Source organism: Coptis chinensis, chromosome 7 (assembly GCF_015680905.1).
Source record: "Coptis chinensis isolate HL-2020 chromosome 7, ASM1568090v1, whole genome shotgun sequence".
NCBI lineage: Eukaryota > Viridiplantae > Streptophyta > Magnoliopsida > Ranunculales > Ranunculaceae > Coptis > Coptis chinensis.
In genome coordinates, this window is record NC_141462.1 from 34,302,766 (window position 1) to 34,318,523 (window position 15,758).

Sequence of the window (15,758 nt, forward strand, 5' to 3'; positions counted from 1 at the left end):
TGATATCTCCCGAACTTCCTCTGATCGAGTATCATCAGAATCAGACATTCTAACAAGTTTTTTTTTTATCAAATACTCAAGCTTAAACCCTACAACCTTACAATGACCTACGTATTTACCGAATCGCACTTGAAAGAGAGGAATGCAAAGTGAAAATCGAAAGATAAAGCAACAGAAGCACTCACCTGAGGAACCCTAGCTTGCGTTTTTGCAGAAGAAGCAAACACAAAATACCTTTTTTGATTGTCCCAAATTTGATTTTGTATAAACCGCCCGTTAAGTTACCATGATTACAGCCTATGCTCTAGCCCGCACACGTGTTCCAAGATCGTCTTTTCAAAGCCAGTTCAGGTATATACGCCCCGACCGTTTCTTCCTCAACTGCTATGATTCTGTCACGTGCACATCACGCCACCACTTCCCTTTCCGGCCAAATTGTCAGGCCACATGATTCAAAAGTGGCGCCATCCCCGTCGGGTCGTCCACCACAGGTCGCTCATGTTCCACACGTTCTTCCATTTTTCTCTCCGTGAGCGTTTTCCGTGACATAAACACTCTCTCTTGGTAGGGTCGTGTGTAGGGGAGTGATATCCTCATAAAGTTATCATGCGTGTGAAGCATAAAGCGAACTTCGGGACATCGACCTCGAGACCGACTGTGTGTAGCTCCTTGTGAACACACATGTGCGCAACATGAAGCGAACTTAGGACATCGACCTTCAAGACCGATCGTGGCGGTTCCTTTCGGTGGGGTGGTGCGAACAAAGATGTCTCCGATCTTTAATGCATTGCAAGAGGCGAGCATACCGGATAAGATGACCACCGGGGGTAATCATTACCAAAATCTTACTTGTATTTCCCACCATCGGAAATAGGGCGACCCAGCGCCAACTCCCAATCGACACATGACTTCTAATACAACCCGATGACACTCATTCCGCGATCTCCACCTTTACATTGTGCACAAGACACCGCGTGTCCCCGGATTGACATTTCCTCAAGCCTATAAATACCACCTATTTGAACTACGTCGGACCTGATTCATCTCTCTCGGAAAAGAGAAAATATCAAAAAGAGGATCGTGGCAAATTTCGTTCAAGCGAACTTCGGTCCCTCTAGAAAATCCCCCTCTTCCCTCTCCCATCGAAAATCTCAAAACCCCTTCTCATAAATTGGACTCCATGACCCATGTGTGATATGCCGATAAGGTTTGTTTTTCATTGAGGTTTTGGTGGAACTTAGTTGATGTGATCGATAAATTGCTTTAGTTCGCCTGCAGGTAGGTTGTGAACAACCTCATTTCAGCTACCATAAGTGATTAAATCACATTTTGATGAATGTAGTGTTACCTTGGCTTCAATTCACAATGTATTTTTCACGTTGGTGCTCAAAAAACTATATTCTTAACACACACCCAGGGGCATGCGCGCCAGTGATAATTAATTACCTTGTGCAGCTGTGCACCACAGACAATTAAAATTTTTTTTTGAGTAAAAAGTGTTATATTATATACTAGGGTATGCCCGGTAGTGTGTCCTAAACATTAACCGGAGTTAACATTATCCTCAAAGCGGGAATAAACTTACGGGTTATGGTCGAGAAACTCCCGTAGCTTTGTAGAGTTCAAAAGCTCCGGTCATCTACATTTATAATATTTTTGACTCCATGACCCATGTGTCCTTCATATGCCGATAAGGTTTGTTTTTGTACATTGAATGAATCAAATGAAAACGAAGTCGAATGAATGAAAACCTAAGGTTTTTACATTTCATTGGGCTGAAGTTTGTCATTTGGCTGGATCAAATTACATTTTTCAGGGGATGGTTCGTTAGTTCGACTTTGTAGTTGATGTGATCGATAAATTGCTTTAGTTCGCCTTTTTCAGGTAGGTTGTGAACAACCTCATTTTTTCAGAATATGACTGTATTGCTGTCTAAAGCCTTGCATAGAAACTAAAGTCTAATTAAGAACTTAAGATACAAAGAGGACATATTGCTCCATTATTTTAGACATATTAAGATTAAATCACATTTTGATGAATATGTAAAAATCTCAACCCCGCCTGTTTAAAATACCATACAAAAACTTAAACAAGCTCAGAGAACATAAAATTTTTTATATTATCTTGGTGCTCAAAATTAACCAATATTTATTCTTTTGAAGTCATTTTCACTATACACCATCTTGGTTGAGGCCATGCAAACACAACACCATCGATTTGTCGTAGTACTTCAACTTGTCCAACCTTTAATTAATTTGTTTGTTTCCCGCTTTTCCATAACACAAAATAACAAAATTTTGATTAAGAATGAAAAACTGAAGTCGACCTCATTTACCATTTAAATTGCAAGCTTCGCCATTTACCCTGTGTTGGTTGTGGAAATGAAACAAGGCAATTCTTTCTCTAGAGTGACGGGCGGGAAGGAAGGATAGGGCATACATAGTTTGTTTGAAGAATATCCAGATCCACAGACAATAAAGGAGCAATTTTTTGGGATTAAAAGTGTTATATTATATATAAGGTAAAATAGGGTTGTGTTACAATTTGGTACTATACTGGCTCTCCGCTCTCCATGTCAGTGAAAGATAGCGTGAGTGAGAGCCTCATAGATTATACACCACTACAAAAAGACACATTACCACTGGTTGTCGATGATCCTTGTCCAGTTGAAAACCAAGTCTGAAAAGTGGTGATCTCGACGAGTTGCATATGTGTTTTCTTTTATGCAAAGCCATGCCCAAACACTTTCCTTGATCCTGTTAATCACCTTGTTGATGCAAAGTATCCAGTTTATGAAAATGATTTCATTTCAAACACACCATATTAACCATACAATGGCATAGGGAAGGATTGCCCACAGACAATTAAAATGCTTAATGAATTATCTTGCAACTAACCTTATGCTTCAACTAATACTCTCTACACACAAGAGCAGTCTTGGGATATCTTCATAATCCAGAAGTGTTTATTCCTGATTTAATCTTTCCAAGCGCACATAGATCATAAGGATTTATCTTTACTTGCAATCTTGTAATCTAGGCCACAGTAGGCAGCTTGTTCTAAAGTCTGCTTGAGAATGCCAAAAATGCTCAAATTAAGAAAACGTTTTACGACTTGACGTGGAGAACTTTTAGTATTTGGCTATCTAGTGATTCTCTACACAGTATTGTCATCAAAAAAGTTTAGCTTAAATAAAGTGCGTCAATGAACAATGAAGACACTGAACGAAGGACTTCGATCTTTATAATAGCTACCAGAAAACAAGAACATAATTTAATCCTTGCATATTACAAGTGCAACAACTGTTCCAAACATAATCAGGCTGTCTTTTGATCGAGTTAGTAATGTTTTCTCATATATTCGATCTGTAGCATATCCAATGGATAAGAAAAGGACAAAGAACTTACACCGTACCACACAATGAACAAGTGCTCACATGTATAATGCTGGGAAAAAAATCAGATATAATGGTGGTTGATGATATAATGTAGGACCCTGTACAAGCAAAACCACGATTACTTCCTTCTCTCACATGCTTAAGTCAGTTTCAAAGGTCGCTAAGGTTCAAACAACATGTTGTATAATTGATGTGAAACTACGGAAGGTTTTTTTTCTTACAATACGCAGTGACACAATCTTTATACTAATAATTACAATTACTACATTTATTAAAACTTGCTTGGAGCTGTAGTACCAAATTATTCTTTAGAATAGTTCCGTGCGCAAGGTCTAATAGCTAGAGACATTCTTCCTAACTAAAAAGGCTTTGTCAAACGATTGGGCCAACAAATTTGGAGTCGATCAGGTGTGCCATCTGTGTCCGTGGTTGCACTGTCTAATAACCATCACCTAACCTAATACTCTTCTTCATTTAAAAAATATAAAAAGATAATCACAAATTCCTTGCTCAATAATTAATACTAATTAACACATCACATCAACAGAAACAAACAACTACTCGTTGTCAAAGAGGAGTTAATCAATCTCGGTTAATTCGATGTATGCATTGTGGAAATACGTATTAACCAAAGTGACATAAAAGTTGACTCATACAACCGAGAGCAGGTGATAAGATCCTGTGACACTGAAACACAAGAAGTAATAAAAGTCAGTAATGAAGAAACACTTTTTGTGACAAGTACGCATTAACGATTAATTAATTAATTAGGGAAGAATTAAATGCATCTGACACCGAATAAAACGCCAAAGCATATATTATGAAATAAAAAAAAGTTTTTCTGTGTGTGCAACAAAAAACACAGAGGAAAGAAAGAAAGAATGTTCAGATTACACCGAAACAAATCAGATAAATCAGGAGAGAAAATAGATTTTAAGTTTTCTAACTTTCAGATTCTTCAGGTGAACACTCTTCACTTGATATATCTTATTTCGAAATTGTTGAAACTTATTATTATTGTTTTGGTAAAATATATAATGTAGGTACCAAAAGGATGGGACAAGCTTTTAGTTTCAATTGTATCTGTGGAAACTGGGAAAACAGTTACCAAGTCAAGTAAGGCATTAGCAAGGAATGGCAAGTGTGTTTGGACTGAATCTTTATCTGAATCGATATGGATATCATTGGACGATGCTTCTAAAAAACAGATGGAACCCAATTTGTTCAAGCTTGTTGTTTCCATGGTATGGTATGGTGTGCTGCATTTTTTTTTTTGTCGAGTTTCAAGTTTATTGACTTGTTGTTTGTGTTACAGGGATCAGCCAGATCTAGTATTCTTGGAGAAGCTAGTATTAATTTGACAACCTACATCAGTTCAAAATCTCCTGTTCCTGTTTCGTTGCCGTTGAAGAAAAACACTCAAGGCACTATTTTACAAGTGAGTCATTTCATTATTTATTATAACCTTGTTCCAATTGTGTTTCCTTAGTGTCCACTAGTTTAGGTTGTATTCTTTTTCTACTTTTAGGAACTGCATGTACACTTGTTGTAAAGGTGCTTATAGAGCTCAAATGTACGACATCGTGAAAAGTTGTATTTGAACAACTTTACAAGGGAGTAAGATTATAGAAAAGAAAAGGAAAAACTGAAAAAAGAAAATAAAAGAAATTGAAGTGGATATGGAAAATATATTCTCATCGGACTGCAAATAGAAAAGAGTGCATAGTGTAGGGTCACAAGAGGGAACATTCTCTACACTAACAGGCTTGAACATAAGCTACCTCTGTAAACTCATATCAGGTCAACTTGTAGCTGGTTTGCAGCATCGCACTGCATAAGAAAGAAGGCGCATTACCAATTGTTGGTAAAAAGAAATAATAGGTGATAGCAACTTGTGCTAAATTGACTGCAAGGTTCCATTTAAGTTGCCTAGAAGAAAAATAGAAAATATCAATTTTAGTTACTTCTGTCATTTGGCATTCTGGTTTGATCCCTTACTTCTGTGCTATTCTATATACGCTCCCAAATACTTAAGTTTTTGTTTTTTATCAGAATTTACAGAAATCCTTACTCGTTGTTATTATTTGCAGGTTAAAATCCAATGCCTTAACCCAAAAACAATTGTCAGGTCTGTGAAAGTCCTCGTCTGAACTTTTAGAAATCTATAAATTTTATCTGACATCACTTACTGCATACGTTTCAGGGATGAACAATTGCAAGAAGCTGCATCTCCTTTAGAAGATATGAATGCAGACTACAATGAAACAGATAATAAATCAGATATATCCGATAATTCCTATGCAAAGAGTTTTGGATCTTCCTCCAGTAACCATTTAGGCAGCGCCTTGCACCCAGGAGAAGTTGGCAGTAGGGTATGAGACCTTTCTTACTCAAACTGACATCTATGTTGAGAGGTTTCAATTGTTCATAATTATTATTGTGTTGTCAGGTAGTTTAGACTATACTGTTTCGCCTTACTTTTCTGCATGTATCTAATCAAGTTCCTCATATTGCTCCAGAACGCAAGCTTTTCAGCATCTGGATCACGCATTAGCTTTGACTCAGCAGAAGGTTCTGTAGACAAAACGACTTTTTCCCCTAGACACGACTTCAGTGGGGATTTGTACGATCCAATTGGTATACAGGATTCCCCTTCTTTGCAGAATGGTGGAACTCATGGGGCGGTTCCAGTTGGGGATCATTCTCGCTCAAATCAAACATCGTTTAACTCAAGGTTCACAACTTCAGGAAGTAATCTTCATAGTCAGCGACAAGAGTTGGGGCATTCTCCGAGTACACTTGCAATGTCATCATTGGGGAATGCTAGATCCTCTAAAGAACTCCTCGAGGCTGCAGAAGATACCATTGAGGAGCTTCGTTCCGAAGCTAAGATGTGGGAAAGAAACGCCCGGAAGTTGATGCATGATCTGGAGTTGGTGCGAAAGGAATCTAGTGGTCAGTCACGTCACCAGGCGGATCTGGATATGGAGCTTTCAGCGGCATGTACTGAAAGGGATAGCTTGAAGAAAGAGATTGAACAACTAAAAGAATTATTAGAAGAGTCAAAGACGAAAAATATGGCATCGGAGCATTCAATATCTCAAGCAGAAGGCATATCACACATTCAGAAAGAATTGGAAAGTGAAATAAAGTTTCAAAAAGAATCCAACACTAATCTGGCTGTGCAGCTGGAGAAAACTCAAGAATCAAATATTGAGCTTGTTTCCATTCTTCAGGAGCTGGAAGAGACCATAGAGAAGCAGAGACTGGAGATAGATGCTATTTCCGCAGAAAGAGTAAATCTCAGTACAGAAGAAAATTGTGAACATGGAAATGAAGACATGGAGTGCCCAAACGAAAATCAAGACATCCAAAAATTGGTGGAAGCACAAAAAGAATTCCAAGCTACAGTGTGTTTACTGGAAGAAAAACTGGAGGACAAAAACAAGGAGCTTGAGCTGGAACAAAACTTGAGGAGAACCTTGTTGGAACTCGAAGCAGATTACAAGTATAAGCTATCAGCAAGAGAGGTTGAAATGATGAAACTAGAAGCAAAGCTATCTGATTTGCTTAATACTCAAGGTTCAAATGATAACAGGTGTTCTCGTGGAATTGATTCGGATCTGATCAAAGAAATTGAAACCTTAAAAGAAAAGGTGCAGGAGCTAGAGAATGATTGCAATGAACTTACAGAGGAAAATTTGGAGCTTATTTTCAAACTTCAGGAATCAAAAAAGGATCTACGACCTGGTGGAGACTCTTTTAGTTCTTCCTCTTCCAAGCTTCACTCTATGGTATCTGCAACGGGATCTGAACCGGAAGTTGATTCACTTAGATCACAAATAGATCAGCTGAAGCAGGAGCTGAAGAACAAGGAAATGCTGCGTGAAGGAGTTTCCTCCACCGACCTAGAAGTTCAATTGATTGATCTTCAAAACATGATTGGTTGTTTGGAGGTTCAGTTGCATTCTTCTCAGGATAATGCTTGTCATCTTGAAGATGAACTTCGTGACCGTCAGGTTGAGTTAGAAGAGCGAAGAATGGAAATCATTTCGTTGAAACAAGAACTAAATGTACACCGAGAAAAAGAAACGGTCACAGAATTGCAACATACACTTCCAGAAACAAGATTTGAAAAGGCTGAAGCTCATAACTGTGAGGAAATGTCTGAACTTTTTCCAGAACTATACAAACAGCTTCAGCTCGCCTTGGCTCATGTAAAGAGGCCATGGCGCGATGGTTCTTCTCATGTAAATACTGTATGTGAAACTGATCAAAATCACTTGGTGAGTTCAGATTGTACAGATGTGACATGTCAAAAGCTTAAGCCTGAGGATATCTTAAACAGCCTTAGTGAGCTAAATGAATTGCTGGAAGCAAAGATTTTCGAATGTGAAACAGTTTTTCAGCATATTGAATCAGAACTGAGGGAGAGGAATGAAAATGTCACTGAGGCACAGGAGAAGCTGGAAGGGTATGGTCCGAAGGAAAATGTTTCTCATTTGAATCATGTATTCGAGGATCTGAATAGCAAACTTGAAGCCAAAGTTGCTGATCTGAACAAGGATTTGTTGGCCAAAGGGACAGAAGTCAAGGAGCTTGAAGCCAGTCTTTTATTGAAAGAAGAGGAGATTGAGATTTTGAGGCATTCCCAACAAGAATTGAGGGCGCAGGTTTCTGATCTTCAGGAGGAAAAGGCTCAGCTTGAGGAAAACTTAGAAGTTGTGTCAAGAGGAAGTAGTATATCGTCCAAATGCTTGGATGATGTAAAAAATGACATGATGGCGCTTACTAGCAATTTAGATTCTCATGTTTCTGCTAATAAGATGCTAGAAAATAAATCATCAGAGTTAGAAAGTGGCAAACGAGACCTAGAGCTTCGTCTATTAGAGTTGGAAGAAGAGAATGTACAATTATCGGAACGATTATCTGCAATGGAAGCTCAATTGAGGTATTTGACAGATGAGAAGGAATTTAGTAGATTGGAGCTAGAAAGTTCTAAATCTCTATCCATGGATCTCCGTGATGAGATCACAAGACTTGAAAATGAGATAGAGATTCAAAAGGTGGATCTAAAGCATAAGTTACAAGAAATGCAAAAGCGGTGGTCGGACGCTCAAGAAGAGTGTGAATACATGCAAAGAGCAAATCCAAAATTACAAGCTACGGCTGAAAGTCTTATTGAAGAATGTGATTCCATGCAGAAACTGAATGGAGAGTTGAGGAAGCAGAAACTTGAGTTGCATGAGCACTGTACATACTTGGAGGCTGAATTGAGGGAATCCCGTAATAAGTTCTCTGATTGCTCTAAAAAGATTGAAATTTTGGAATCGAAATTCTTTTCAATGCAGGAAGGTTTTACAGCAAAAGAAGAAATCTTGACTTCAGAACTAAACAATCTTCTTCACGAAAACAAGGAACACAAAGAGAAACTCATTCTGGAAGAGAGTTTGTTAAGTCAGATGTATCTGGAGAAGATAATAGAAGTTGAGAGCTTGCAAAGAGAGGTAGCACACCTTACTGAGCAGATATCTGCAACACATGATGAAAGAGAAAAAATAGCTTCAAATGCAGTACGTGAAGTGTCCACTTTACGTGCTGATAAAGCAAAATTGGAGACTTCTGTTCATGAGGCCCAAGCTAAAGTCAAATTATCTGAGACAAAACTTCAAACTCTTCAAACAGAATCAGAAACTAAGCTACAAGGGCTGATCAGTGCGCTTGCTTCTGGCAGACAAAATCAAGAGTTAATGATGGCTGACTATGAAAAGCTGCAGAAATTGTTGGATGAAGTTAAAGCTAGTGAAGATAGATTCAAAGGCACCGTTAACGGGCTTGAACTCAGACTTTCAACTTCTGAGTATGGAAGACAACAACTAGTGGAAGAAATTTCTTACTTGACGGTTCAATTGCAAAAAATTGGACAGCTTCAGGATGAGATAGTGGCTCTAAAGAACTCTCTTAATGAGGTCAAGTTTGAAAAGAGTAAAATGGAAGCGTCGTTGCAGTTACTATCTGGAGATTGTGAAGAACTGAAAGCAGAAAAAGTTTCATTTGTTGAAAAAATCTCTAGTATGCAGAAAGCTGTGTCAGCGTTGGAAGATTGCACACGTTGCAGGGTTGCTCTGGAAGAAAAGCTCCTGAGGTTGCAGGGTGATCTATCTGCAAAGGAAGCATTATGTGCTCAGGATGCTGAGCTGAAAAATGAGCTTAGCCGAATTAAGAGAGCTAATAGTCAATTTCAACGTAAGATACAGTGCCTTGAGGATGAGAAAGATGAGTGCCTGAAGAGAGTTCAAGTGCTGGAAAAGGAACTAAAGTTGAAGAAGGAAGAAGAACAAACTCAGAGTATGTCCACCAGTAAAGATTTTCCCAGCCCCAAATCCAACAAAGAATTGAGGCACTCAGAGGTGTTTCTTTGCTATTATATTTCCTCTTGCTTTAATGCTTTTAAAGCTAAACAGATAGAGATCTCTATTTTAACTTGACTTCTAAACATTTACAGAAAGAAATGGAGAGAAATATCAATGCTGTAAACGGGAGGCTATCCACGAAGATTGAGGAGAAAGTTCAATATCAAGAAGAGGTTAATGTATGGATATAGTACCTTTTTATTTTTCTCTTCTAGCTTTACTTATCTAAGCGCTTACTGTAACCAAAGATCCATTCACTCCAACTTGCTACAGTGTGAAGTGGATCTCTCCAATATGATTGAATTCACTTGACATTTGTGATATTTATTATATCTTATTTTGGTTTCAGGGAAATGACAATCATCTTGATTGTAACGGGGGTACGGGAGTTGATATTGTGATGAAGATCCACTTGCTGGAGAATGAGCTTGCTGAGGCACTTGAGGCAAACAACATGTATAAAGCACAACTCAAGAAGTAAGTCCCTATTAAGGCAAATTCTGCTTGGAACATTTTTTATTCTTTTCCTTTCTCCATAGCACATTAGCACCATTGTTCATCTTCGGTGACAGTACATCCCTAAGTCCAGAGCTTGTTGTTGGTTATGGAATGAGAAGTCGTTATTTAGGTAGAAAGTGTTTAATCATCTTTTATCCGTACATGGCATTTAATGTTTGTTTGGCCTCCATGAGCACCATATAATATACAATATAAATGCATTGATGATATATGAAACAACAATCACTAAATCCCTATTAAGTTTACCATTTTGGACAGGTGCAACTGCTTGTGTTTATTTACACACTTTATGGGTAGTTACTAGTTAGCATCCTCTCGGTTTATATATATGTTCTAAGAAATTGTCAATGTGAACCGTGAATTAACATTTCATCTTCTAGCTTAACTGCTGAAATTAATTGATTCATTTTTGTTTACCACAGATTCTTGGCTGATGGTCCAAAATGGTTATGCTAATGGTCCCAAAAAGTTATCATCAGTCGAGGCAGAGCTGAAAGACATTCGTGAACGCTACTTCCACATGAGCCTAAAATTTGCTGAGGTAGAAGCTGAGCGTGAAGACCTTGTCATGCAGATAAAAACTCTCAGGAATGGAAGAAGGTGGTTCTCATAAATCCAAGATGAATTTTAGGTTGATTTTGTGGCACAGATATAGATGTCTTACTTTACCACAGTATTCATTTGATCATTTCTAATTCATACACTTGAGAAAGAAAATTACACGTGTATAGATAAAGAATTTTGGCCCAAAAGAGGAGGGCTGTACTGAAAAAAACATGTAACATACACCACCGTGAAAAGTCAGCTTTTTATTGTGTTTCTACTTTGTAGACAGTGCACAGTAGTACACTAGTACGTACTTACAGAAATAAAAACAAAAGAGAATTCAGTTTCTGTTGACATTGTCAGTTGATATGAAAAGAGCAAAGTGATGATGATCATCAGTTCATCACAGAACATGGCATTACTTCATCTGTGTTGTGTACTTTGATTGTTACTCTAAAGCTGCTACAGAAACCGACATATAACTGAAACTGACACCATGTGTCCTTATCGCCAATCCAACTTATCGTACGCTGACAAAATTACTAATTTTCTACTAGTATGTATTCAATATAATTACTTGAAATGCATATCACCAAATACCAACACAAAAGCCATTTACAAGACGCAAGCAGCACTAGTAAAACCTTGGAAAGGTTTGTTTAGCAAAAGTTTCCAAATCAATTTTTTCCAGATTAAAAATACAAATCGGCTCTATTTTGTTTTGCATTAAAACAAGTATATATAGACCGTTGGATTTGGGAGGACTGAATAGAGAGTACGTAGGCTTTCAAGAACCACAAACAGTAAAAAGCCGCCAACTCTCTCTCTCTCTCTCTCGGCAGCCTTTGGGTGAAATGGCAGTTGGGGTACTTGCTTTACAAGGTTCTTTCAACGAACATATAGCAGGTAATCTCTCTTTCTCTTTCTGTGTCTGTCTATATCTATATATATTGACATATATTTGAATGGGGTTGATGGGGTGCAGCATTAAGAAGGCTAGGAGTTAAAGGAACAGAGATAAGAAAGGCTGAACAGTTGGAAACTATAAATGCACTCATCATTCCTGGTGGGGAAAGCACCACCATGGCCAAACTTGCTGAATATCACAATCTGGTTTTTTTTTAATTATTAATCTGAGTTTGTATATTTGAATATGGTTTCTATAGCTTGTTGCTTAATTATTATGTAGTTTCCTGCGTTACGCGAATTCGTTAAAATGGGGAAGCCTGTTTGGGGGACTTGTGCAGGGTTAATCTTTTTGGCTGACAAGGCAGTTGGTGAGTATGTTAGTCATTTTATTTTAGTTTTATCTTGTAAAATAAAATGAAGGGAGACTGTTATGTTGATTTTTGGCGGATTGGTTTTATTTTATTTCAGGGCAGAAAGAAGGAGGGCAGGAGCTTGTTGGTGGATTAGATTGTCTTGTTCATCGAAATTTCTTTGGCAGTCAGGTATCTCGGTAAACTCACCATGTTATTTCACTGTCTTTTTAATCACAACCAAAACAACTATCAAAATCATGGAGTCCATCGTCCGTTACAACTTCCTAGAAGTACGCATTTATAGTTAAAAAATGAAGCCGAAGTCTTAAGACCTAACAAATTCATTCAGATATCTTTTAATTCATAAACTTTCGTTTTGGTGATTTTTATAACTTCTAAGCAAGTAGCTTCTTAGAAAATGTAGTGACTATAAGGACCCATTCTATCTCTCTCTCTCTCAACAGCCGAATTATTGTTGGTTTAAAGCTGAAAATCTTTATTTGCTTTAGAAAATCATGCAATTTCTTTTTGCAGATTCAGAGTTTTGAAGCAGATCTTTTAGTACCAGAGCTTGTAGCCACAGAAGGGGGGCCGGCAAGTTTCCGCGGAGTTTTTATCCGTGCTCCTGCAATTCTTGAAGCAGGGACTGGAGTTGAAGTCCTGGCTGATTATTCTGTCCCTTCAAGAAAACCAACAGTGCAACCTGTTGAAGAAGATAAGGAGGTAACCCCTTATCTGTTTTAATTATTTTAATTGATTAGTATGGCATTATGATGTGTTACCTGTTTGAAGGACATATATTACACCAACAAAATTTCTCTTTAGACATATTGTTGTTTTTTTCTTATACATATTGGCATGTCTTGATTGGTGATGTTTGGCATGTTCCTCATTCTGTTCATTGTTTAGAACTGAAAGCATAGTTCACAACACTAAAGTATTCCTGTGTATTTGTAGGTCTTTTAGTTAATAAGTGACTTGGAAACCTTTGTCCTGCATTAGTTAAATAGGCTTCTCCCTTGCCTACTGCACTCCCCATTGATTTTACCTGTGCAAATAATCCCTCCACATATTAGCATGAACCAAAGGTGCCCTGTAAAACAGGCAGCCTCATAACTCTGATATATAAGAATAGATTTCTTTTTGATTTTGTAGAACTTAATGTCATGTTGTTTTGACATCTTAAGATTTGAATAACAAATTTTTTCTTCTGCATATGTTTTCACGTCCACCTATGCATATTACCTTTTCCTTAGCCCTTTAGAGCTTAGTATCAGGTTCTTACTATTCAATTGACTTGCAGCCCCAACAGTCATTTGATTTTATTGTAAAAAAAAAAGAAGAAAATCATAGAAAGAATGTTGGAGTGATTGCTTGTTATTGTGGAAAGAACTCTAGTTTTATCGCTACAAAAGAAGTTGATCTGTTCTTGTTATCTTTGTTTGAGGAATTCCTGATTAGATATGTCTTGTATTTTGTTAGTGTTGCTTCCACCAATAACTTTACATTAATGCAATTGTATGTTCTAAATGGTTATTGGTACTTCACCTATCAAAGAAGACATAGTTGTTCCTTTTGTTCCAATTCAGGTTTGAAGTCCATTTTCTTTTCTTCTTCCCTTTACAAGATTGCTACGGCACTGTTTCTGGTTCTTGAATGATTTTTAAGTCTCAACTCAGTGAGAACTTATCCATCTCAGTGTTCCATTTGACATGCCCAATTTGGTAGTAATCCAAGCTTGTTTTATTTACTTTAATTTCTGTTTCAGGAAAAATTAATTCTGAAGAGAAAGTGATTGTAGCTGTAAAACAGGGAAACCTGCTTGCGACAGCTTTCCACCCTGAATTGACTGCAGACACTCGATGGTATATATACTAAAGCTAATACTTCACAAATTAAACTAATCTTTTGATCCATTTTCGAACTCACTTGGGTTTCCAACATTTACTTGTGCAGGCATAGTTACTTTATGAAGATGGTGAACAAAGGAGAGCAACCCTTTCTATTAATGAGGGAGATGTTTCTGACAATGAACCACCAAGGATTGATCTCCCAATATTTCAATAGTAGCTTGTTCTTGTTTTTTTTCTCAGTTTATAGTTTTTGCTGTCTTGAAAGATCTTTTATGTCTTCTGAAGCCTAGTACATAAACCACAGAAGCAGATGTGACTCTGTACATAATATTATTAAAAAGCCCACATCGTTTCTCCTATTCTAATTTTTCTTGCAATGTCATAAAGGAAGTGATACCTCTCACCCTTGACAAAACTGAAGTTCCCTGCAATACTTGTCGCTTGTAAATGATGGCATGTTAAGAATATTTGTGCATAACAAAAGTATTGGTACGTGTGTTTTTGTGGTGCAGTCAGGTGAAAGTGCTCGACCATTACGTGACGTGGTCTGAAGAAGAGTTTGTGGTTTGCTTTGCTAGACCCTGCAGACCAAAAGTTACTGAATGCTGATTCTTTAGTGTTTTGGATACTAATATATTATTTTTTTCTTACAAACCCTTTAAGTTATGGGGTCCTCAACTTATATAGTTTCTCAAAGCACCTCCACAATTCACTACACAGTCATGCAACTAGCCAACTACAGAACGTAGAATCCCAGAATTTTGGTTTAAGGTAGGGGTGGCAATGGGTCGTGTTAGGTCGGGTTCGTGTCGTGTCATACTTTCGGGTCAATGTGTGGGGGTCGTGATATCTCATACTCATACTCGGGTCAATGCGTGTTAGGAGCAAATCAAACCCGACCCAATTACTAATCGTGTCAAGTTCCCTTTGGGTTAATAGATAATCCGTAAAATTTATTAATCTAAATAATAAAAAGAACTTGTAAAAGTCTTGAGAGAGTTGTTGAAACACAATATCTTTTATTGAATGAATCTATAATATTCTATATGCTAGATTGCTAACTGATTTTTCTTTTTTAGTATTTTTTTTAGGTAATTGGGATTATGAGATTTAATAAAATACACCTTTCTCTAATCGGGTATTAATATGTGTGACCCTAATCCAACCCATTTATTTAACGGGTTTGGCAGGTTAACCTTAAATAACCCAAAAACTTTTTTTCCTAACCCAAACCCACTAATTTCGTCATAATGGGTCGTATCAGGTGTATACAGGATAGGGCATTCTGTTGCAGCAAAAAGCTTCTGGGGTCAATCCCATACTCACGGTTTCCTCCCGTGCCTTTATAGGGGTATACCAACATCATTTCATCATTGACCGTCATTATATGCCAATGCAGCTGACATCTACTAGATATCTAACAATCAGTTGGCCAAGGGTGTTCCATCAATGTGATTTTGTTTAGATAGTTTCTGCTTTACTAATAAACTGATAAGGGTGGAAGGAATGCTAGTCGATCGAATGAAAGTTTGTTAGAAGAAATGCTTTAATTTTGAGTTTTGAGCGAGTCTGAACTTGTTCATCAGCACTCCTCTGGTTGATTCCACGAGCATGGCCAATGCTAAGTAGTAGTTCACGCATCCCTCTCTTGAGAGAAAAACTAGTAACAGGCATATATCGGCAATGAAAAGTTGGGCCTAAAGACATTGAAACTGCTACTAGACAATTGAGAAACACGATAATAATCTGAACCAAGAAGATAAAGTGT

The 15,758-nt window shown here is 37.6% G+C and overlaps 2 protein-coding genes across 2 annotated transcripts; both read left to right on the forward strand.

Annotated features, from left to right (window-relative positions):
• Positions 1–4,100: 4,100 nt before the first annotated feature.
• Positions 4,101–11,148, forward strand: LOC147487221 (uncharacterized). Its single transcript, XM_086571239.1, is given in 10 exon segments — positions 4,101–4,359; positions 4,441–4,641; positions 4,713–4,835; positions 5,488–5,525; positions 5,601–5,769; positions 5,917–9,807; positions 9,903–9,989; positions 10,160–10,287; positions 10,752–10,767; positions 10,769–11,148. Coding segments are annotated over 10 exon segments (4,908 nt in total). The 5' UTR covers positions 4,101–4,278; the 3' UTR covers positions 10,943–11,148.
• A 313-nt stretch (positions 11,149–11,461) lies between these two features.
• Positions 11,462–14,318, forward strand: PDX2 (pyridoxine biosynthesis 2). Its single transcript, XM_086569818.1, is given in 9 exon segments — positions 11,462–11,781; positions 11,861–11,988; positions 12,065–12,152; positions 12,253–12,326; positions 12,672–12,874; positions 13,441–13,448; positions 13,924–14,002; positions 14,094–14,128; positions 14,131–14,318. Coding segments are annotated over 9 exon segments (741 nt in total). The 5' UTR covers positions 11,462–11,729; the 3' UTR covers positions 14,205–14,318.
• The last annotated feature ends 1,440 nt before the right edge of the window (positions 14,319–15,758 follow it).